This window comes from Bombina bombina, chromosome 3 (genome assembly GCF_027579735.1).
Source record: "Bombina bombina isolate aBomBom1 chromosome 3, aBomBom1.pri, whole genome shotgun sequence".
NCBI lineage: Eukaryota > Metazoa > Chordata > Amphibia > Anura > Bombinatoridae > Bombina > Bombina bombina.
Window position 1 is genome coordinate 632,771,133 of NC_069501.1, and position 23,650 is coordinate 632,794,782.

Here is a 23,650-nt window from a genome sequence, read left to right on the forward strand (position 1 = left end):
GCCAATACATGTATATTGCAATATGTTTCTATTCAAATATGTAATTCATTTGTGTGCATTTAAATTTTGACCGGATTGTCCCTTTAAGCAAGTTTTCAATTTACTTCTATTATTAAATTTGTTTGTTCTCATGATATTCTGTGTTGAAGAGATACCTAGGTAGGCATCTGGAGCACTACATATAGTGCTCCAGAAATGAGCTGGCTCCTAAGCATTTCTCCCTGGTTTTCAAAAATAAATTCCAAGAGAGCGACAAAAAAATGGTATTAGAAGGCAATTAGAAGGTTGTTTAAAATCATATGCTCTACCTGAATCATGAAAGAAAACATTTTAGTTTCATATTCCTTTAAACATGCATAGCATTTTATTATTGCGCTACCGCTTGTATATGAGCATTTTGTTTTGCACTTTCATGTCCCTTTTAATAAACACAGAATGTCCCCAATAACATACGACACAATATAAGTATAAACTCAACCAAATGAAAGACCTTAAGGTTTGTGTGCATATTTTCCTGTATGTGAGGAATTGTGTACGTAAGCAAATAAGAAATGCAAATTACACTGAATTTCAAAGCGTACAGAAATTTTGAATGTGTGTTATTTTAAACAAATAAGTCAAACTATGTGTTTAAGACTACATCACTGTGTTTCTTCTATATATGTCCTTTATTATACAATTAACTTGCTTCTTACATGTGTGCCTTTTTTTTTTTTAAAATTGGTTAAAAATAATGTATTACTCTGTTCAATACATTCTATGTAATGTATTAATGTAATCACTTTCAATTTTATAATAACTAGTACCTTATATTGCCTGTAAATGGAGACGTGTGGCACATGCATTGTGACCGAATGGGCTAGATTACAAGTGTAGCGTCAATTTATCGCGCACCAGCAAACGGACAAATTCGCCATTAGCGGGCACGCAATAAATAACCAGCCATTACAAAGAAAAGATCAGATCTCTTTTTAATTTTCTAAAAGTGCCCCAAATGCCCCCCAAATAAAGGGTCTTTTAGGTTTTTTATGGAAAAATGTATTTTCTCCAACATTGGTGTGTCCGGTCCACGGCGTCATCCTTACTTGTGGGAATATCTCTTCCCCAGCAGGAAATGGCAAAGAGTCCCAGCAAAAGCTGTCCATATAGTCCCTCCTAGGCTCCGCCCACCCCAGTCATTCTCTTTGCCATTGCACAGGCAACATCTCCACGGAGATGGTTAAGAGTATGTGGTGTTTAGTTGTAGTTTTTTATTCTACTATCAAGAGTTTGTTATTTTAAAATAGTGCTGGTATGTACTATTTACTCTGAAACAGAAAAAGATGAAGAGTTCTGTTTGTGAGAGGAAGATGATTTTAGCAGCAGTAACTAAAATCGTTTGCTGTTTCCACATAGGACTGTTGAGATGAAGTAACTTCAGTTGGGGGAAACAGTTAGCAGACTTTTCTGCTTAAGGTATGACTAGCCATATTTCTAACAAGACTGTGTAATGCTGGAAGGCTGTCATTTCCTCTCATGGGGACCGGTAAGCCATTTTCTTAGTCTCAAACAGAATAAAGGGCTTAATATGGGCTATAAAACTGGTAGACACTTTTATGAGCAAAATCGATTGCTTGATTTGGGCATTTTATACATGTTTATGTTTGAAATTCACACTTATAAGCTTGGGGAACGTTTTTTAACGTCAGGCACTGCGTTAGACACCTTTCTAGTCAGGAAGGGCCTTCCCAGTTGTAGGCTGAGCCTCATTTTCGCGCCATTACTGCGCAGTTACTTTTGAGAGCAAGACATGCAGATGCATGTGTGTGGATCTGAAAGTAGTTGGAAAGGTTCCTAGAAGGCTTCATTTGGTATCGTATTCCCCCCTGGGTTTGGTAAAGTCGCAGCAAAGGCTGTAGCTGGGACTGTAGAGGGGTTAAAACTGTAACCGGCTCCGGTTTCTTTATTTTAAGGGATAAAGCTCTGAAATTTGGTGTGCAATACTTTTAATGCTTTAAGACACTGTGGTGAAAATTTGGTAAATTTTGAACAATTCCTTCATACTTTTTCACATATTCAGTAATAAAGTGTGCACTGTTTAAAATTTAAAGAGACAGTAACATTTTTGTTTTAAAACGGTTTTTGTACTTTATTGACAAGTTTAAGCCTGTTTAACATGTCTGTACCTTCAGATAAGCTATGTTCTATATGTATGAAAGTCAATGTGTCTCCCCCTTCAAAATTGTGTGATAATTGTGCCATAGCGTCCAAACAAAGTAAGGACAGTACTGCCACAGATAGTAAAGTTGCCCAAGATGATTCATCAGATGAAGGGAGTAGACCTAGTTCTACATCATCTCCTTCTGTGTCTATGCCAGTTTTGCCCACGCAGGAGGCCCCTAGTACTTCTAGCACGCCAATGCTTATTACTATGCAACAATTGACGGCAGTAATGGATAACTCCATAGCAAATATTTTATCCAAAATGCCTGCATATCAGAGAAAGCGCGATTGCTCTGTTTTAAACACTGAAGAGCAGGAGGGCGCTGATGATAATTGCTCTGTCATACCCTCACACCAATCTGAAGGGGCCATGAGGGAGGTTTTGTCAGATGGGGAAATTTCAGATTCAGGTAGAATTTCTCAACAGGCTGAACCTGATGATGTGACATTTAAATTTAAATTAGAGCATCTCCGCGCACTGCTTAAGGAGGTGTTATCTACTCTGGATGATTGTGACAACCTGGTCATTCCAGAAAAATTATGCAAGATGGACAAGTTCCTAGAGGTTCCGGTGCACCCCGACGCTTTTCCTATACCCAAGCGGGTGGCGGACATAGTGAATAAGGAGTGGGAGAAGCCCGGCATACCTTTTGTCCCCCCTCCTATATTTAAGAAATTATTTCCTATGGTCGACCCCAGAAAGGACTTATGGCAGACAGTCCCTAAGGTCGAGGGGGCAGTTTCTACTCTAAACAAGCGCACTACTATTCCTATCGAGGATAATTGTGCTTTCAAAGATCCTATGGATAAAAAATTGGAGGGTTTGCTTAAAAAGATTTTTGTACAGCAAGGTTACCTCCTGCAACCCATTTCGTGCATTGTTCCTGTCACTACAGCAGCGTGGTTCTGGTTCGAGGAACTAGAAAAGTCGCTCAGTAGAGAGACTCCGTATGAGGAGGTTATGGACAGAGTTCACGCATTTAAGTTGGCTAATTCTTTTATTTTAGATGCCGCTTTGCAATTAGCTAGATTAGCGGCGAAAAATTCAGGTTTTGCAATTGTGGCGCGCAGAGCGCTTTGGCTAAAGTCTTGGTCAGCGGATGTATCTTCCAAGACAAAATTGCTTAATATCCCCTTCAAGGGTAAAACTCTCTTTGGGCCAGAATTGAAAGAGATTATCTCAGACATCACTGGGGGAAAGGGCCACGCCCTCCCACAAGATAGGCTTTTCAAAGCCAAGAATAAGTCTAATTTTTCGTTCCTTTCGCAATTTCAGGAACGGACCGGCCTCCAATTCCGCATCCTCTAAACAAGAGGGTAATGCTTCACAAACCAAACCAGCCTGGAAACCGATGCAAGGCTGGAACAAGGGTAAGCAGGCCAAGAAGCCTGCTGCTGCTAACAAAACAGCATGAAGGAGTAGCCCCCGATCCGGGACCGGATCTAGTAGGGGGCAGACTCTCTCTCTTTGCTCAGGCTTGGGCAAGAGATGTTCAGGATCCCTGGGCACTAGAAATAGTCTCTCAGGGTTATCTTCTGGAATTTAAGGAACTACCCCCAAGGGGAAGGTTCCACATGTCTCTCTTATCCTCAAACCAAATAAAGAGACAGGCATTCTTACATTGTGTAGAAGACCTGTTAAAAATGGGAGTGATACACCCAGTTCCAACGGCGGAACAGGGAATGGGATTTTACTCAAATCTGTTTGTAGTTCCCAAAAAAGAGGGAACTTTCAGACCAATTCTGGATTTAAAGATCCTAAACAAATTTCTCAGAGTTCCATCGTTCAAAATGGAAACCATTCGAACGATTCTACCTACAATCCAGGAAGGTCAATTTTTGTCTACCGTGGATCTAAAGGATGCGTATCTACATATTCCTATCCACAAGGATCATCATCGGTTCCTAAGGTTCGCCTTTCTGGACAAACATTACCAGTTTGTGGCCCTCCCATTCGGGTTAGCCACTGCTCCAAGGATTTTCACAAAGGTACTCGGGTCCCTTCTAGCGGTTCTAAGACCAAGGGGCATTGCAGTAGTACCTTATTTGGACGACATTCTGATACAAGCGTCGTCTCTCTCAAAGGCAAAGGCTCACACAGACATTGTTCTGGCCTTTCTCAGATCTCACGGATGGAAGGTGAACACAGAAAAAAATTCCCTGTCTCCGTCGACAAGAGTTCCCTTCTTGGGAACAATAATAGATTCTTTAGAAATGAGGATTTTCCTGACAGAAGTCAGAAAGTCAAAACTTCTAAACGCTTGTCAAGTTCTTCATTCTATTCCACGTCCTTCCGTAGCTCAGTGCATGGAAGTAGTAGGGTTGATGGTTGCAGCAATGGACATAGTTCCTTTTGCGCGAATTCATCTAAGACCATTACAACTGTGCATGCTGAAACAGTGTAATGGGGACTATACAGACTTGTCTCCAGTGATTCAAGTAGATCAGAAGACCAGAGACTCACTCCGTTGGTGGCTAACCCTGGACCACCTGTCCCAGGGAATGAGCTTCCGCAGACCAGAGTGGGTCATCGTCACGACCGACGCCAGTCTAGCAGGCTGGGGCGCGGTCTGGGAATCCCTGAAAGCTCAGGGACTATGGTCTCGGGAAGAGTCTCTTCTCCCGATAAACATTCTGGAACTGAGAGCGATATTCAATGCTCTCAGGGCTTGGCCTCAACTAGCAAAGGCCAGATTTATAAGATTCCAATCAGACAACATGACGACTGTTGCTTATATCAATCATCAGGGGGGAACAAGGAGTTCCCTGGCGATGAGAGAAGTGATCATTCCTGCCACCTATCTGCGATCCACATCCCAGGAGTGGAAAACTGGGAGGCGGATTATCTGAGTCGTCAGACATTCCATCCGGGGGAGTGGGAACTTCACCCGGAGATATTTGCCCAATTAACTCAATTATGGGGCATTCCAGACATGGATCTGATGGCGTCTCGTCAGAACTTCAAGGTTCCTTGCTACGGGTCCAGATCCAGGGATCCCAAGGCGACTCTAGTGGATGCACTAGTAGCGCCTTAGACCTTCAACCAAGCCTATGTGTTTCCACCGTTTCCTCTCATTCCCAGGCTGGTAGCCAGGATCAAGCAGGAGAGGGCCTCGGTGATTTTGATGGCTCCTGCGTGGCCACGCAGGACTTGGTATGCAGACCTGGTGAATATGTCATCGGTTCCTTTACATTCCATAGATATTAAGTTGTTATCTTGGAAAGTTATGTTTTTGGTTGCTATTTCTTCTGCTAGAAGAGTTTCTGAGTTATCTGCTCTGCAGTGTTCTCCGCCCTATCTGGTGTTCTATTCAGATAAGGTTGTTTTACGTACTAAGCCTGGTTTTCTTCCAAAGGTTGTTTCCAACAAAAATATTAACCAGGAGATAGTTGTACCTTCTTTGTGTCCGAATCCAGTTTCAAAGAAGGAACGTTTGTTACACAATTTAGATGTAGTCCGTGCTCTAAAATTCTATTTAGAAGCTACAAAAGAGTTCAGACAAACATCTTCTCTGTTTGTCGTCTATTCTGGTAAAAGGAGAGGTCAAAAAGCGACTTCTACCTCTCTTTCCTTTTGGCTTAAAAGCATCATCCGATTGGCTTACGAGACTGCCGGACGGCAGCCTCCTGAAAGAATCACAGCTCACTCTACTAGGGCTGTGGCTTCCACATGGGCCTTCAAGAACGAGGCTTCTGTTGATCAGATATGTAAGGCAGCGACTTGGTCTTCACTGCACACTTTTGCCAAATTGTACAAATTTGATACTTTTGCTTCTTTGGAGGCTATTTTTGGGAGAAAGGTTTTGCAAGCCGTGGTGCCTTCTGTTTAGGTAACCTGATTTGCTCCCTCCCTTCATCCGTGTCCTAAAGCTTTGGTATTGGTTCCCACAAGTAAGGATGACGCCGTGGACCGGACACACCAATGTTAGAGAAAACAGAATTTATGCTTACCTGATAAATTACTTTCTCCAACGGTGTGTCCGGTCCACGGCCCGCCCTGGTTTTTTAATCAGGTTTGATGAATTATTTTCTCTAACTACAGTCACCACGGCACCCTATAGTTTCTCCTGTTTTTTCCTCCTGTCCGTCGGTCGAATGACTGGGGTGGGCGGAGCCTAGGAGGGACTATATGGACAGCTTTTGCTGGGACTCTTTGCCATTTCCTGTTGGGGAAGAGATATTCCCACAAGTAAGGATGACGCCGTGGACCGGACACACTGTTGTGTAATTTATCAGGTAAGCATAAATTCTGTTTTTTTATCATAAAAAAACTAATGCCTTAGACAGTTTGTAGGGGTTAAAAGTGGCAGTGTGGGGTGGGAAGTGCCTTTACATTGCGGTCTATGGGAACTGTGTGTTCTTTGTAAATATATATGCTTATATACATATATATTTATGTGTATATACACATATTAACACATATATATATATTTATTCCTAAACATATATATTTACATTTGCTGCGCGACTTGCCCCCTTTGCTGCACTAGTTCTCATGCCTTGTCTGACGGCATGAGAACAAGGCTCCCGTTGAAGTCTATTGAAGTGCGTTTTCATGTGCGCAATGCTTCCGTGCAAAGCAAACGCAGGGTCGCGTACACATTGCACCTAACTCGAAATACCAGTGCACATTTGCATTGCGGAAGCGAAATTCTGCACTTAAAGGGACACTGTACACAAATTTTTTCTTTTGTAATTCAGAAAGAGCATGCAATTTTAAGCAACTTTCTAATTTACTCCTATTATCAATTTTTCTTCGTTCTCTTGCTATCATTATTTGAAAAAGAAGGCATCTAAGCTTTTTTTTGGTTTCAGTACTATGGACAGCACTTTTTTATTGGTGGATGGATTTATCCACCAATCAGCAAGGACAACCCAGGTTGTACACCAAAAATGGGCCGGCATCTAAACTTACATTCTTGCATTTCAAATAAAGATACCAAGAGAATGAAGAAAATGTAATAATAGGAGTAAATTAGAAAGTTGCTTAAAAATTCATGCTCAATCTGAATCATGAAAGAAAATTTTTGGGTACAATGTCCCTTTAACTTGTAATCTGGCCCAATATTGGTTACATTGGAAACATTGTGGCTTCAACTTACTGTCATTTATTTTTTTCAGTAGTCCAGGAATTTGAAATAAATCAAGAGTATTACAACATGTTTGATGTTTGCTTTCCTTTATTCTTTGTTTTTCAGATTCCCAATCCTCTTTTTGATCTAGCAGGGATAACATGCGGGCATTTCCTTGTTCCCTTTTGGACATTTTTTGGAGCCACCTTGATTGGCAAAGCAATAGTGAAAATGCACATTCAGGCAAGTACAGTACATTCAAAGTGACGTAGATATCCCTTCAAACATTACAGTCCATTTAAAAGATGCAGCTTAAGCCTACAAAAACAGATGCACTCAAATTTCAATTGTTTTATGGTGCTTGAAAACCCTGAAGGTACCTCTACCTTTTATACTATACTTTACATCTATGATGGCTCTAGATTAGCATGCCCCCAGCCAATTTCAAGCAAATACAACCTTAAAGGAATATTAAACACTAAATAAATGCTAGATAGAATGAAGCATTGAAAGAAAAGATTGGGCTGAGAATAACATGTAGAAGTATGTTTTAAAGTTTCATTAATTGTTTTAAATATTGACAAAATATGTCTCTAAAACCATTGGAGCTGCCATGTTGTAACTTAGATTACCTTCTCTGCTGTGGCCAATTAGGGACAGTTATAAATAGGTCACTAGAGTGTGCAGCCAATGGCTGTGTGGAATATAACAGTGTTCTGCACTTTCATTGCTAACAGGAACTGAAATGCTCACAATTTCAGAATTGAATTATAGATAAAGGGGACAAAATAAATAATGAAAATATATTGTAGAGTATTTTATATATATATATATATATCATTTAATTTAGTTTTACCTGGTTAATCATCCTAGGATAACCCGGATTTCTTACTTTATCAGTAAAACACACACACACACACACACACACACACACATATATATATATACACAGTATATAATGTGATTTATCATTTTATTTAAACAGATTTCCCTTTAAGTTCAAGTTGAAGATGTGCTAATACAGTAAGTCCCTAGGTTACGAACAAGATAGGTTCTGTAGGTTTGTTCTTAAGTTGAATTTGTATGTAAGTTGGAACAGGCACTTTTTTTAGGTGAAACTCTAGCCAAACATTTTTTTAGTTTTAGATAACATAGGGAAAAGCTTGTTTTGCTATCTGTGCTCCCGTTCAGATCATTTCACTTCACTTTCTGTCCTTGTGACAATTGGATTTTCAGTATTTTGGGTTATCTTGGAAAGAAGGATTGGCGATAAATCTCTATTTTCTCCGTTTGTAAGTACGAGCTAAGTTAATGTTGTAGAAAATAAAAACTTTACTCAGACATCTCTTGGTGTCTACAAAGCATACTGGATGCCCATAAAAGAACATCCTTAGACAAATGATAAAACTTACCACTTATGGGTACACTATTTAAAGCCTCACCGCTTACCCCACTCAGGAAATTAGTGGTTAGCCATGATATTTACCTACGATTCTCACCATATGCAAAACGGATTTAAAAAAAATGACAATGAATTTGTAGAGCAGTGAGAAATCGTGTGTAAAATGATATCCTTTCCTTATACTACATATAGTTTTGTTACAAGCTTTTAATCTTTCAAGGTTTTTTTATTGTCTAAATCTTTGATAGGGAAGAAAAACAGCAATATCTAAAACTAAAAATTGAGAGCTATAAGTGAAGCACAATGTTGTTTCTCCAACATTGTTGTGTCCGGTCCACGGCGTCATCCATTACTTGTGGGAATATTCTCTTCCCCAACAGGAAATGGCAAAGAGCACAGCAAAAGCTGTCCATATAGCCCCTCCTCAGGCTCCGCCCCCCCAGTCATTCTCTTTGCCGCTCTGAACAAGTAGCATCTCCACGGAGATGGTGAAGAGTATGTGGTGTTTAGTTGTAGTTTTTTTTTTGTTTGTTTTTTTTTCAGGTAAGCATACATTTTGTTATTTATCAGAAACAGTAGTTTGCTTAAAACAATGGTTTGCTCATATGTTCTTGCATTGACAACAGTCTTCTCAGCCTTTCAGAGCTAGTGTTCTTTTTTTTTTTTTTTTTTTTATTGAGGAATTGTGCAATACAAGTATTCTGCAAACAAAATTTAGAGCAAATAATAAGAGAGATACAAACATTGCTCAAAAAACAGTTTTGCGTAACATAAGTAACAATCCTCATTTTCTTAATCTGCTATCCCTAATTGCGTCAATTCAGACCACATGTGGGTCCATATTATAATACAGAAAGAAATAAGTAGGGATATGATAGTTGAAACACAACAGTAATGATATAAACCAAATATTATGAAGTTTTCAACTTAAGGGCCAACACCAAACCTTTTAAAATTAATGTTCAATCTATTTGTATAGTACCCTATTAAAACCTATTTTGAGTGAGAGGAGGGAGCATACTCATTTCACTAGAAGGGGTTTAAGAGCACAAGGATAGAAGTGAGTGCCATATAAAGTTTTCTAATGTGGGGGCTAAATGCTTTATCAGTATTTGAGAAGGATTTCCCCATTTAGCATTCAGGGTCAGTAAACTGCAAAGGACAATATTAGCTATGGTGTTAAATGGATGCAGGTGAGATAAATGTCTAGGTCCCCAAGGGGTAGACACATACGCGGGTAATTTATTCTACAGTGGGTTACTGTGGTTTAGTTATATCCCTTCCTCCACCTTTTTCAATGCTTATCCTCTCCTGTGGCTTCGGCCGCTAACCAAAAGGAGGGAGACATTATAATGCTGCATATGTATGATAAAGGAGTGGCAATACCTTTAAATAGTAGGTAAATCTTACTGATGTGAGGGCAACATATGAACGCGTCCATTTAATTAATACTATTTGTCCTGTTTCCCCACTAAAGTTTTTTTATAACAGTAAAATGTATATAATATGACAGAAATACGGAATATTGATGAGTTGACTAAAGGGTCTAATAGAGAGATGATAGACACCATACAGCACATTCTACATAGAAATCCCAGCAGGGTCATTATTGTTATTGCGAAGTAGGTAAATAACAATGCAGGCACATTTATTTTGCTCTATGATATGTTTGTCACCCGTGGTCAATATTATCTATCCTGTAAATATTTTTAAGTTAATCCCCCCCCCCCCCCCGGCTAGACGACATAGTGTAAAAAGATAAAACATAATAAGAACAATATAACCTGTGTGAAAGTCTCAACAGTGTCTTTACTACTATTGTATAACTAAAGACAGCCATAACAGTTTTCTTTCGCTATTATTTTAGCCCCAAGATTTTGTCCCTGAGAGGGGCTGAGTCACTCCGTCTATGTGGAAAGCTTTCTGAAAATGGCTGTTGCGATGTTTTAGAATCGGTAGTAATCTCAGATCAATCTTCTCTAATGTCCTTACATAAGTTCCTAAAGATCTTGAGTATTCAAGCCGATTGCGGCGATCCTCCGACTCTTCTGATGTCCTTTTGGTGAGGTAAACGGACTTTGTATAGACCTGCCTTTTGCATGAGACTTCCATCTGTAGATTATTTTCATTAACATTGTCCTCTGGTGCGGTGGCATATGTTGTGGGGTGTTTCTGAAAACCTGCCTTGGCTTTATAGGAGCCCCCTGCCAACTCCCCTTCGACCGCACAGATTACTGATTGTCCTCCCGCTGGTATATATTTTCCCCATGTCTCAGGCATATCCTTTGCATTGATCCGTGTTTTTAGCCAGTGCCTGGAATCTGAAGCTCGGGAGCTTCCTTGCCATGTGTCCAGTTCTGATGGCGCCATCGTTGTCTCGCCCTCACCAGTTATAACTACTGCGCTTGTGGTATTAATTCGGCTCATAAGATAGTCATATGGAGCATTATTGATGAGGCATTGACATCGTTCTTCAAATTTAGCCATGCGGGTGTCTAAGCTATTTTGTGAGATTGCTTCCCAAGCGGGGGCCATTTTAGCTATAGAAAAGTATCAGTCTCTAGCGTTGAATCTTCTTATTTTCACTAGGTGTTGTCTTCTTCTCAGGTATGCTCCCTCTTGTTAAAAGGCATTATAGTTAGAGTCTATATTAGGGTGTTTGGTGTTAGCTGAGTGCCTCGGTATACCGAGGGGGGTAGCGTCACCTGATATGAGCCGCCGCTCCAGGCCTCTTCTGTCTTATCCCGCGCTCCGGTATCAAGTATACAGTATAATTGAAGATATGTAATGTACCCCTGTATGCAGATGCCCAGTGGTGCTCTAAGCAGCTAGTTATACTGTAGAAGTCCTCCCAAAATCGGCGGTTTTTTAGAGTTTCCACCGGAGCTCTAGGAGTGTGCGACCGACCAGGATCGCTGCTAAGACACGCCCCTAGTTTTAGTTTTTTTATTCTTCTATCAAAAGTTTGTTATTTTGAAATAGTACTGGTATGTGCTATTTGCTCTGAAACAGAAAGAGATGAAGAGTTCTGTTTAAAAGAGGAGTATGATTTTAGCAGCAGTAACTAAAATCATTTGCTGTTCCCACGCAGGACTGTTGAGCCCAGAGAACTTCAGTTGGGGGGAACAGTTTGCAGACTTTTCTGCTCAAGGTATGACTAGCCATTTTTCTAACAAGACTGTGTAATGCTGGAAGGCTGTCATTTTCCCTCATGGGGATCGGTAAGCCATTTTCTTAGACTCAGAAAGAATAAAGGGCTTATTATGGGCTATTAACTGGTGGACACTCTTAAGGGCTAAATCAATTGTTTATTTAAGTATTATTTACAGTTTGAAGTGGATTTCACACTTTTTATTGTTTGGGGGAACGTTTTTAACGCCAGGCACTAGTTAAGACACCTTTCCAGTCAGGAAGGGCCTTTCACTGTAGTAGGCATAGCCTCATTTTCGCGCCATTATTACGCAGTTTCTTTTGAGTGCAGTGCATGCAGCTGCATGTGAGAGGGTCTGGTATCCACTGAAAACGTTCCTAGAAGGCTTGAATTGGTATCGTATAACCCCCTGGGATTGGTGAAGTCGCAACAAAGGCTGTGGCTGGGACTGTAGTGGGGTTAAAATTGCAAACGGCTCCGGTTTCCACATTTTAAGGGTTAACAGCTTGAAAATTGGGGTGCAATACTTTGAATGCATTAAGACACTGTGGTGAAAATGTGGTAAAGATTGGATAATTCCTTCATAGTTTTTCACATATTCAGTAATAAAGTGTGCTCTGTTTAACATTTAAAGAGACAGTAACGGTTTTGTTTAAAAACGTTTTTTGTGCTTTATTAACCAGTTTAAGCCTGTTTAACATGTCTGTACCTTCAGATAGATCATGTTCTGTATGTATGGAGGCCAAGGTGGTCCCCCCTTCAAATGTATGTGATAATTGTGCCATGGCGTCCAAACAAAGTATGGACAGTACTGTCACATTTAGTAAGGTTGCCCAGGATGATTCCTCAAATGAAGGTAGTGGGGATAGTTCTTCATCCTCTTCTTCTGTGTCTATACCAGTTATGCCCGCGCAGGCGAACCCTAGTACTTCTAGCGCGCCAATGCTTGTTACTATGCAACAATTGACGGCAGTAATGGATAACTCCATAGCTAATATTTTATCCAAAATGCCAGCATTTCAGAGAAAGCGCGATTGCTCAGTTTTAAACTCTGTAGAGCAGGAGGGCGCTGATGATAATTTATCTGTCATACCCTCACACCAGTCTGAAGTGGCAGTGAGGGAGGGTTTGTCAGATGGAGAAATTTCTGATACAGGAAGAATTTCTCAGCAGGCAGAACCTGATGTTGTGACATTTAAATTTAAATTAGAGCATCTCCGCGCATCACTTAAGGAGGTGCTATCTACTCTGGATGATTGTGACAATTTGGTCATCCCAGAAAAATTGTGCAAGATGGACAAGTTCCTAGAGGTCCCAGTGCACCCTGATGCCTTTCCGATACCTAAAAGGGTGGCGGACATAGTGAATAAGGAGTGGGAGAAGCCAGGCATACCTTTTGTCCCTCCTCCTATATTTAAGAAATTGTTCCCCATGGTCGACCCCAGGAAGGACACATGGCAAACAGTCCCTAAGGTCGAGGGGGCGGTTTCTACACTAGCCAAACGCACGACTATTCCCATTGAGGACAATTGTGCTTTCAAAGATCCTATGGATAAAAAATTGGAGGGTTTGCTTAAAAAGATTTTTGTACAGCAAGGTTACCTCCTTCAACCTGCATTATTCCTGTCACTACAGCGGCGTGTTTCTGGTTCGAGGAACTGGAAAAGTCGCTCAGTAAGGAGACTCCATATGAGGAGGTCATGGACAGAATTCACGCACTTAAGTTAGCTAATTCCTTTATTTTAGATGCCGCTTTGCAGTTAGCGAGATTAGCGGCGAAAAATTCAGGGTTTGCAATTGTGGCGCGTAGAGCGCTCTGGCCTAAAGTCTTGGTCGGCGGATGTATCTTCCAAGACAAAATTGCTTAATATCCCTTTCAAAGGTAAGACCCTTTTTGGGCCAGAATTGAAAGAAATTATTTCAGACATCACTGGGGGAAAGGGCCATGACCTCCCACAAGATAGGCCTTTCAAGGCTAAGAATAAGTCCAATTTTCGTTCCTTTCGCAATTTCAGGAACGGACCGGCTTCCAACTCTCCAGCCTCTAGACAAGAGGGTAACGCTTCCCAGACTAAACCAGCTTGGAAACCAATGCAAGGCTGGAACAAGGGTAAACAGGCCAAGAAGCCTGCTGCTGCTACCAAGACAGCATGAAGGGGTAGCCCCCGATCCGGGACCGGATCTAGTAGGGTGCAGACTCTCTCTCTTTGCTCAGGCTTGGGCAAGAGATGTTCAGGATCCCTGGGCACTAGAAATAGTCTCTCAGGGTTATCTTCTAGAATTCAAGGAACTACCCCCAAGGGGAAGGTTCCACATGTCTCACTTATCTTCAAACCAAATAAGTAGACAGGCATTCTTACATTGTGTAGAAGACCTGTTAAAGATGGGAGTGATACACCCAGTTCCAACTGTGGAACAAGGTCAGGGGTTTTACTCAAATCTGTTTGTAGTTCCCAAAAAAGAGGGAACTTTCAGACCAATTCTGGATTTAAAAATTCTAAACAAATTTCTCAGAGTTCCATCGTTCAAAATGGAAACTATTCGAACAATTTTACCTACAATCCAGGAGGGTCAATATATGACTACCGTGGATTTAAAGGATGCGTATCTACATATTCCTATCCACAAAGATCATCATCAGTTCCTAAGGTTCGCCTTTCTGGATAAACATTATCAGTTCGTGGCTCTCCCATTCGGACTAGCCACTGCTCCCAGAATTTTCACAAAGGTGCTCGGGTCCCTTCTGGCGGTTCTAAGACCAAGGGGCATTGCAGTGGCACCTTATCTGGATGACATTCTAATTCAAGCGTCGTCTCTTTCCAAGGAAAAGGCTCATACAGACATTGTTCTAGCCTTTCTCAGATCTCACGGGTGGAAGGTGAACGTAGAAAAGAGTTCCCTGTCTCCGTCGACAAGAGTTCCCTTTTTGGGAACAATAATAGATTCTTTAGAAATGAAGATCTTCTTGACAGAAGTCAGAAAGTCAAAGCTTCTAAACGCTTGTCAAGTTCTTCACTCTATTCTGCAGCCTTCCATAGCTCAGTGCATGGAAGTAGTAGGGTTGATGGTTGCAGCAATGGACATAGTTCCTTTTGCTCAAATTCATCTAAGACCATTACAACTGTGCATGCTCAAGCAGTGGAATGGGGACTATGCAGACTTGTCTCCAAAGATTCAAGTAGACCAGATGACCAGAGACTCACTCCGTTGGTGGTTGTCCCAGGATCACCTGTCTCAGGGAATGAGTTTCCGCAGACCAGAGTGGGTCATTGTCACGACCGACGCCAGTCTATTAGGCTGGGGCGCGGTCTGGGATTCCCTGAAAGCTCAGGGTCTATGGTCTCGGGAAGAGTCTCTTCTCCCGATCAACATCCTGGAACTGAGAGCGATATTCAATGCTCTCCGGGCTTGGCCTCAACTAGCGAAGGCCGGATTCATAAGATTCCAGTCAGACAACATGACGACTGTAGCTTACATCAACCATCAGGGGGGAACAAGGTGTTCCTTGGCGATGAGAGAGGTATCCAAAATCATCAAATGGGCGGAGGATCACTCCTGTCACCTATCTGCAATCCACATCCCAGGAGTAGACAACTGGGAGGCGGATTATCTGAGTCGTCAGACTTTCCATCCGGGGGAGTGGGAACTCCACCCGGAGGTTTTTGCCCAGTTGACTCAATTATGGGGCATTCCAGACATGGATCTGATGGCGTCTCGTCAGAACTTCAAGGTTCCTTGCTACGGGTCCAGATCCAGGGATCCCAAGGCGACTCTAGTGGATGCATTAGTGGCGCCTTGGTCGTTCAACCTAGCTTATGCGTTTCCACCGTTCCCTCTCCTTCCCAGGCTTGTAGCCAGGATCAAACAGGAGAAGGCCTCGGTGATTCTGATAGCTCCTGCGTGGCCGCGCAGGACTTGGTATGCAGACCTGGTGAATATGTCATCGGCTCCACCATGGAAGCTACCTTTGAGACAGGATCTTCTAGTACAAGGTCCATTCGAACATCCAAATATAGTTTCTTTCATGTAATTAGCAAGAGTCCATGAGCTAGTGACGTATGGGATATACATTCCTACCAGGAGGGGCAAAGTTTCCCAAACCTCAAAATGCCTATAAATACACCCCTCACCACACCCACAATTCAGTTTTACAAACTTTGCCTCCTATGGAGGTGGTGAAGTAAGTTTGTGCTAGATTCTACGTTGATATGCGCTCCGCAGCAAGTTGGAGCCCGGTTTTCCTCTCAGCGTGCAGTGAATGTCAGAGGGATGTGAGGAGAGTATTGCCTATTTGAATGCAGTGATCTCCTTCTACGGGGTCTATTTCATAGGTTCTCTGTTATCGGTCGTAGAGATTCATCTCTTACCTCCCTTTTCAGATCGACGATATACTCTTATATATATACCATTACCTCTGCTGATTTTCGTTTCAGTACTGGTTTGGCTTTCTACAAACATGTAGATGAGTGTCCTGGGGTAAGTAAATCTTATTTTCTGTGACACTCTAAGCTATGGTTGGGCACTTTATTTATAAAGTTCTAAATATATGTATTCAAACATTTATTTGCCTTGACTCAGAATGTTCAACATTCCTTATTTTCAGACAGTCAGTTTCATATTTGGGATAATGCGTTTGAATCAATCATTTTTTCTTACCTTAAAAATTTGACTTTTTTTCCCTGTGGGCTTTTAGGCTCACGGGGGCTGAAAATGTTTCATTTTATTGCGTCATTCTTGGCGCGGACTTTTTTGGCGCAAAAAATCTTTTCCGTTTCCGGCGTCATACGTGTCGCCGGAAGTTGCGTCATTTTTTTACGTCCTTTTGCGCCAAAAATGTCGGCGTTCCGGATGTGGCGTCATTTTTGGCGCCAAAAAGCATTTAGGCGCCAAACAATGTGGGCGTATTATTTGGCGCCAAAAAATATGGGCGTCGCTTTTGTCTCCACATTATTTCAGTCTCATTTTTTCTTTGCTTCTGGTTACTAGAAGCTTGTTTATTGGCATTTTTTCCCATTCCTGAAACTGTCATTTAAGGAATTTGATCAATTTTGCTTTATATGTTGTTTTTTCTCTTACATATTGCAAGATGTCTCACGTTGCATCTGAGTCAGAAGATACTTCAGGAAAATCGCTGTCTAGTGCTGGAACTACCAAAGCTAAGTGTATCTGCTGTAAACTTTTGGTAGCTATTCCTCCGGCTGTTGTTTGTATTAATTGTCATGACAAACTTGTTAAAGCAGATATTTCCTTTAGTAATGTACCATTGCCTGTTGCAGTTCCCTCAACATCTAAGGTGCAGAATGTTCCTGATAACATAAGAGATGTTGTTTCTGAATCCATCAAGAAGGCTATGTCTGTTATTTCTCCTTCTAGTAAACATAAAAAATCTTTTAAAACTTCTCTCTCTACAGATGAATTTTTAAATGAACATCATCATTCTGATTCTGATGACTCTTCTGGTTCAGAGGATTCTGTCTCAGAGATTGATGCTGATAAATCTTCATATTTATTTAAAATGGAATTTATTCGTTCTTTACTTAAAGAAGTACTAATTGCTTTAGAAATAGAGGATTCTGGTCCTCTTGATACTAATTCTAAACGTTTAGATAAGGTGTTTAAATCTCCTGTGGTTATTCCAGAAGTTTTTCCTGTTCCTAATGTTATTTCTGAAGTAATTTCCAGAGAATGGGATAAATTGGGTAATTCATTTACTCCTTCTAAACGTTTTAAGCAATTATATCCTGTGCCGTCTGACAGATTAGAATTTTGGGACAAAATCCCTAAAGTCGATGGGGCTATTTCTACCCTTGCTAAACGTACTACTATTCCTTCGTCAGATGGTACTTCGTTTAAAGATCCTTTAGATAGGAAAATTGAATCCTTTCTAAGAAAAGCTTATCTGTGTTCAGGTAATCTTCTTAGACCTGCTATATCTTTGGCTGATGTTGCTGCAGCTTCAACTTTTTGGTTTGAGACTTTAGCGCAACAAGTAACAGATCATGATTCTCATAATATTATTATTCTTCTTCAGCATGCTAATAATTTTATCTGTGATGCCATTTTTGATATTATCAGAGTTGATGTCAGGTTTATGTCTCTAGCTATTTTAGCTAGAAGAGCTTTATGGCTTAAAACTTGGAATGCTGATATGGATTCTAAATCAACTCTACTTTCCATTTCTTTCCAGGGTAACAAATTATTTGGTTCTCAGTTGGATTCCATTATCTCAACTGTTACTGGTGGGAAAGGAACTTTTTTACCACAGGATAAAAAATCTAAGGGTAAAAACAGGGCTAATAATCGTTTTCGTTCCTTTCGTTTCAACAAAGAACAAAAGCCTGATCCTTCATCCTCAGGAGCAGTTTCAGTTTGGAAACCATCTCCAGTCTGGAATAAATCCAAGCCTTCTAGAAAGGCAAAGCCTGCTTCTAAGTCCACATGAAGGTGCGGCCCTCATTCCAGCTCAGCTGGTAGGGGGCAGGTTACGTTTTTTCAAAGAAATTTGGATCAATTCTGTTCACAATCTTTGGATTCAGAACATTGTTTCAGAAGGGTACAGAATTGGTTTCAAGTTGAGACCTCCTGCAAAGAAATTTTTTCTTTCCCGTGTCCCAGTAAATCCAGTGAAAGCTCAAGCATTTCTGAATTGTGTTTCAGATCTAGAGTTGGCTGGAGTAATTATGCCAGTTCCAGTTCTGGAACAGGGTATGGGGTTTTATTCAAATCTCTTCATTGTACCAAAGAAGGAGAATTCCTTCAGACCAGTTCTGGATCTAAAAATATTGAATCGTTATGTAAGGATTCCAACGTTCAAAATGGTAACTGTAAGGACTATCTTGCCTTTTGTTCAGCAAGGGCATTATATGTCTACAATAGATTTACAGGACGCTTATCTGCATATTCCGATTCATCCAGATCATTATCAGTTCCTGAGATTCTCTTTTCTGGACAAGCATTACCAGTTTGTGGCTCTGCCGTTTGGCCTAGCTACAGCTCCAAGAATTTTTACAAAAGTTCTCGGTGCCCTTCTGTCTGTAATCAGAGAACAGGGTATTGTGGTATATCCTTATTTGGACGATATCTTGGTACTTGCTCAGTCTTTACATTTAGCAGAATTTCATACGAATCGACTTGTGTTGTTTCTTCAAGATCATGGTTGGTGGATCAATTTACCAAAAAGTTCATTGATTCCTCAGACAAGGGTAACTTTTCTGGGTTTCCAGATAGATTCAGTGTCCATGACTCTGTCTTTAACAGACAAGAGACGTCTAAAATTGATTTCAGCTTGTCGAAACCTTCAGTCACAATCATTCCCTTCGGTAGCCTTATGCATGGAAATTCTAGGTCTTATGACTGCTGCATCGGACGCGATCCCCTTTGCTCGTTTTCACATGCGACCTCTTCAGCTCTGTATGCTGAATCAATGGTGCAGGGATTACACAAAGATATCTCAATTAATATCTTTAAAACCGATTGTACGACACTCTCTAACGTGGTGGACAGATCACCATTGTTTAATTCAGGGGGCTTCTTTTGTGCTTCCGACCTGGACTGTAATTTCAACATATGCAAGTCTCACAGGTTGGGGAGCTGTGTGGGGATCTCTGACAGCACAAGGAGTTTGGGAATCTCAGGAGGTGAGATTACCGATCAATATTTTGGAACTCCGTGCAATTTTCAGAGCTCTTCAGTCTTGGCCTCTTCTGAAGAGAGAATCGTTCATTTGTTTTCAGACAGACAATGTCACAACTGTGGCATACATCAATCATCAAGGAGGGACTCACAGTCCTCTGGCTATGAAAGAAGTATCTCGAATTCTGGTTTGGGCGGAATCCAGCTCCTGTCTAATCTCTGCGGTTCATATCCCAGGTATAGACAATTGGGAAGCGGATTATCTCAGTCGCCAAACGTTGCATCCGGGCGAATGGTCTCTTCACCCAGAGGTATTTCTTCAGATTGTTCAAATATGGGAGCTTCCAGAAATAGATCTGATGGCGTCTCATCTAAACAAGAAACTTCCCAGGTATCTGTCCAGATCCCGGGATCCTCAGGCGGAAGCAGTGGATGCATTATCACTTCCTTGGAAGTATCATCCTGCTTATATCTTTCCGCCTCTAGTTCTTCTTCCAAGAGTAATCTCCAAGATTCTGAAGGAATGCTCGTTTGTTCTGCTGGTAGCTCCGGCATGGCCTCACAGGTTTTGGTATGCGGATCTTGTCCGGATGGCCTCTTGCCATCCGTGGACTCTTCCACTACGACCAGACCTTCTGTCGCAAGGTCCTTTTTTCCATCAGGATCTCAAATCCTTAAATTTAAAGGTATGGAGATTGAAAGCTTGATTCTTAGTCAAAGAGGTTTCTCTGACTCTGTGATTAATACTATGTTACAGGCTCGTAAATCTGTATCCAGAGAGATATATTATAGAGTCTGGAAGACTTATATTTCTTGGTGTCTTTCTCATCATTTTTCTTGGCATTCTTTTAGAATTCCAAGAATTTTACAGTTTCTTCAGGATGGTTTAGATAAAGGTTTGTCCGCAAGTTCCTTGAAAGGACAAATCTCTGCTCTTTCTGTTCTTTTTCACAGAAAGATTGCTAATCTTCCTGATATTCATTGTTTTGTACAAGCTTTGGTTCGTATAAAACCTGTCATTAAGTCAATTTCTCCTCCTTGGAGTTTGAATTTGGTTCTAGGGGCTCTTCAAGCTCCTCCGTTTGAACCTATGCATTCATTGGACATTAAATTACTTTCTTGGAAAGTTTTGTTCCTTTTTGCAATCTCTTCTGCCAGAAGAGTTTCTGAATTATCTGCTCTTTCTTGTGAGTCTCCTTTTCTGATTTTTCATCAGGATAAGGCAGTGTTGCGAACTTCTTTTGAATTTTTACCTAAAGTTGTGAATTCCAACAACATTAGTAGAGAAATTGTGGTTCCTTCATTATGTCCTAATCCTAAGAATTCTAAGGAGAAATCATTACATTCTTTGGATGTTGTTAGAGCTTTGAAATATTATGTTGAAGCTACTAAGTCTTTCCGAAAGACTTCTAGTTTATTTGTTATCTTTTCCGGGTTCTAGAAAAGGCCAGAAAGCTTCTGCCATTTCTTTGGCATCTTGGTTGAAATCTTTAATTCATCTTACCTATGTTGAGTCGGGTAAAACTCCGCCTCAAAGGATTACAGCTCATTCTACTAGGTCAGTTTCTACTTCCTGGGCGTTTAGGAATGAAGCTTCGATTGATCAGATTTGCAAAGCAGCAACTTGGTCCTCTTTGCATACTTTTACTAAATTCTACCATTTTGATGTATTTTCTTCTTCTGAAGCAGTTTTTGGTAGAAAAGTACTTCAGGCAGCGGTTTCAGTTTGAATCTTCTGCTTATGTTTTTCATTAAACTTTATTTTGGGTGTGGATTATTTTCAGCAGGAATTGGCTGTCTTTATTTTATCCCTCCCTCTCTAGTGACTCTTGCGTGGAAAGATCCACATCTTGGGTAATCATTATCCCATACGTCACTAGCTCATGGACTCTTGCTAATTACATGAAAGAAAACATAATTTATGTAAGAACTTACCTGATAAATTCATTTCTTTCATATTAGCAAGAGTCCATGAGGCCCACCCTTTTTTGTGGTGGTTATGATTTTTGTATAAAGCACAATTATTCCAATTCCTTATTTTATATGCTTTCGCACTTTTTTATCACCCCACTTCTTGGCTATTCGTTAAACTGAATTGTGGGTGTGGTGAGGGGTGTATTTATAGGCATTTTGAGGTTTGGGAAACTTTGCCCCTCCTGGTAGGAATGTATATCCCATACGTCACTAGCTCGTGGACTCTTGCTAATATGAAAGAAATGAATTTATCAGGTAAGTTCTTACATAAATTATGTTTTCTCTGCAGCTGACTGCTCTGAAATTGAACGTTTGATTTTATCCAAGCGGGGGTTTTCAGATTCAGTGATAGATACTCTGGTCCAAGCCAGAAAACCTGTGACTAGAAAGATTTACCATAAAATATGGAAAAAATATATCTGTTGGTGTGAATCCAAGGGATTCTCCTGGAGTAAGATTAAAAGGTTTGGATAAGGGATTGTCAGCGAGTTCTCTAAAAGGACAGATTTCTGCTTTATCTGTCTTGTTACACAAACGACTGGCAGCTGTGCCAGATGTACAAGCTTTTGTACAGGCTTTGGTCAGAATCAAGCCTGTTTACAGACCCTTGACTCCTCCTTGGAGTCTAAATTTAGTCCTTTCAGTTCTTCAAGGGGTTCCGTTTGAACCCTTACATTCCATAGATATCAAGTTACTATCTTGGAAAGTTCTGTTTTTGGTTGCTATTTCTTCTGCAAGAAGAGTTTCTGAATTATCTGCTTTGCAGTGTAATCCTCCCTATCTGGTGTTCCATTCAGATAAGGTCGTTTTGCGTACTAAGCCTGGTTTTCTTCCGAAGGTTGTTTCCAACAGGAATATTAACCAGGAAATAGTTGTTCCTTCTCTGTGTCTGAATCCAGTTTCAAAGAAGGAACGTTTGTTACACAATTTAGATGTAGTTCGTGCTTTAAAATTCTATTTAGAAGCAACTAAGGATTTTAGACAAACCTCATCTTTGTTTGTCGTTTACTCTGGTAAGAGGAGACGACGAAAAGCTACGGCTACCTCTCTTTCTTTCTGGCTGAAAAGCATTATCCGATTGGCTTATGAGACTGCCGGACGGCAGCCTCCTGAACGAGTCACAGCAGATATTTCCTTTAGTAATGTACCATTGCCTGTTGCAGTTCCCTCAACATCTAAGGTGCAGAATGTTCCTGATAACATAAGAGATGTTGTTTCTGAATCCATCAAGAAGGCTATGTCTGTTATTTCTCCTTCTAGTAAACATAAAAAATCTTTTAAAACTTCTCTCTCTACAGATGAATTTTTAAATGAACATCATCATTCTGATTCTGATGACTCTTCTGGTTCAGAGGATTCTGTCTCAGAGATTGATGCTGATAAATCTTCATATTTATTTAAAATGGAATTTATTCGTTCTTTACTTAAAGAAGTACTAATTGCTTTAGAAATAGAGGATTCTGGTCCTCTTGATACTAATTCTAAACGTTTAGATAAGGTGTTTAAATCTCCTGTGGTTATTCCAGAAGTTTTTCCTGTTCCTAATGTTATTTCTGAAGTAATTTCCAGAGAATGGGATAAATTGGGTAATTCATTTACTCCTTCTAAACGTTTTAAGCAATTATATCCTGTGCCGTCTGACAGATTAGAATTTTGGGACAAAATCCCTAAAGTCGATGGGGCTATTTCTACCCTTGCTAAACGTACTACTATTCCTTCGTCAGATGGTACTTCGTTTAAAGATCCTTTAGATAGGAAAATTGAATCCTTTCTAAGAAAAGCTTATCTGTGTTCAGGTAATCTTCTTAGACCTGCTATATCTTTGGCTGATGTTGCTGCAGCTTCAACTTTTTGGTTTGAGACTTTAGCGCAACAAGTAACAGATCATGATTCTCATAATATTATTATTCTTCTTCAGCATGCTAATAATTTTATCTGTGATGCCATTTTTGATATTATCAGAGTTGATGTCAGGTTTATGTCTCTAGCTATTTTAGCTAGAAGAGCTTTATGGCTTAAAACTTGGAATGCTGATATGGATTCTAAATCAACTCTACTTTCCATTTCTTTCCAGGGTAACAAATTATTTGGTTCTCAGTTGGATTCCATTATCTCAACTGTTACTGGTGGGAAAGGAACTTTTTTACCACAGGATAAAAAATCTAAGGGTAAAAACAGGGCTAATAATCGTTTTCGTTCCTTTCGTTTCAACAAAGA

The 23,650-nt window shown here is 40.5% G+C and overlaps 1 protein-coding gene across 4 annotated transcripts in view; it reads left to right on the plus strand.

The window, feature by feature from the left end:
- VMP1 (vacuole membrane protein 1) overlaps positions 1–23,650 on the plus strand; it is a 551,238-nt gene that overhangs the window by 445,985 nt on the left and 81,603 nt on the right. For all 4 annotated transcript variants that reach the window (XM_053707328.1, XM_053707326.1, XM_053707329.1 and 1 more), the window contains exon 9: positions 7,401–7,517. In XM_053707328.1, the coding sequence (XP_053563303.1) occupies positions 7,401–7,517 (117 nt within the window). The remainder of the gene's footprint in view (positions 1–7,400; positions 7,518–23,650) is intronic.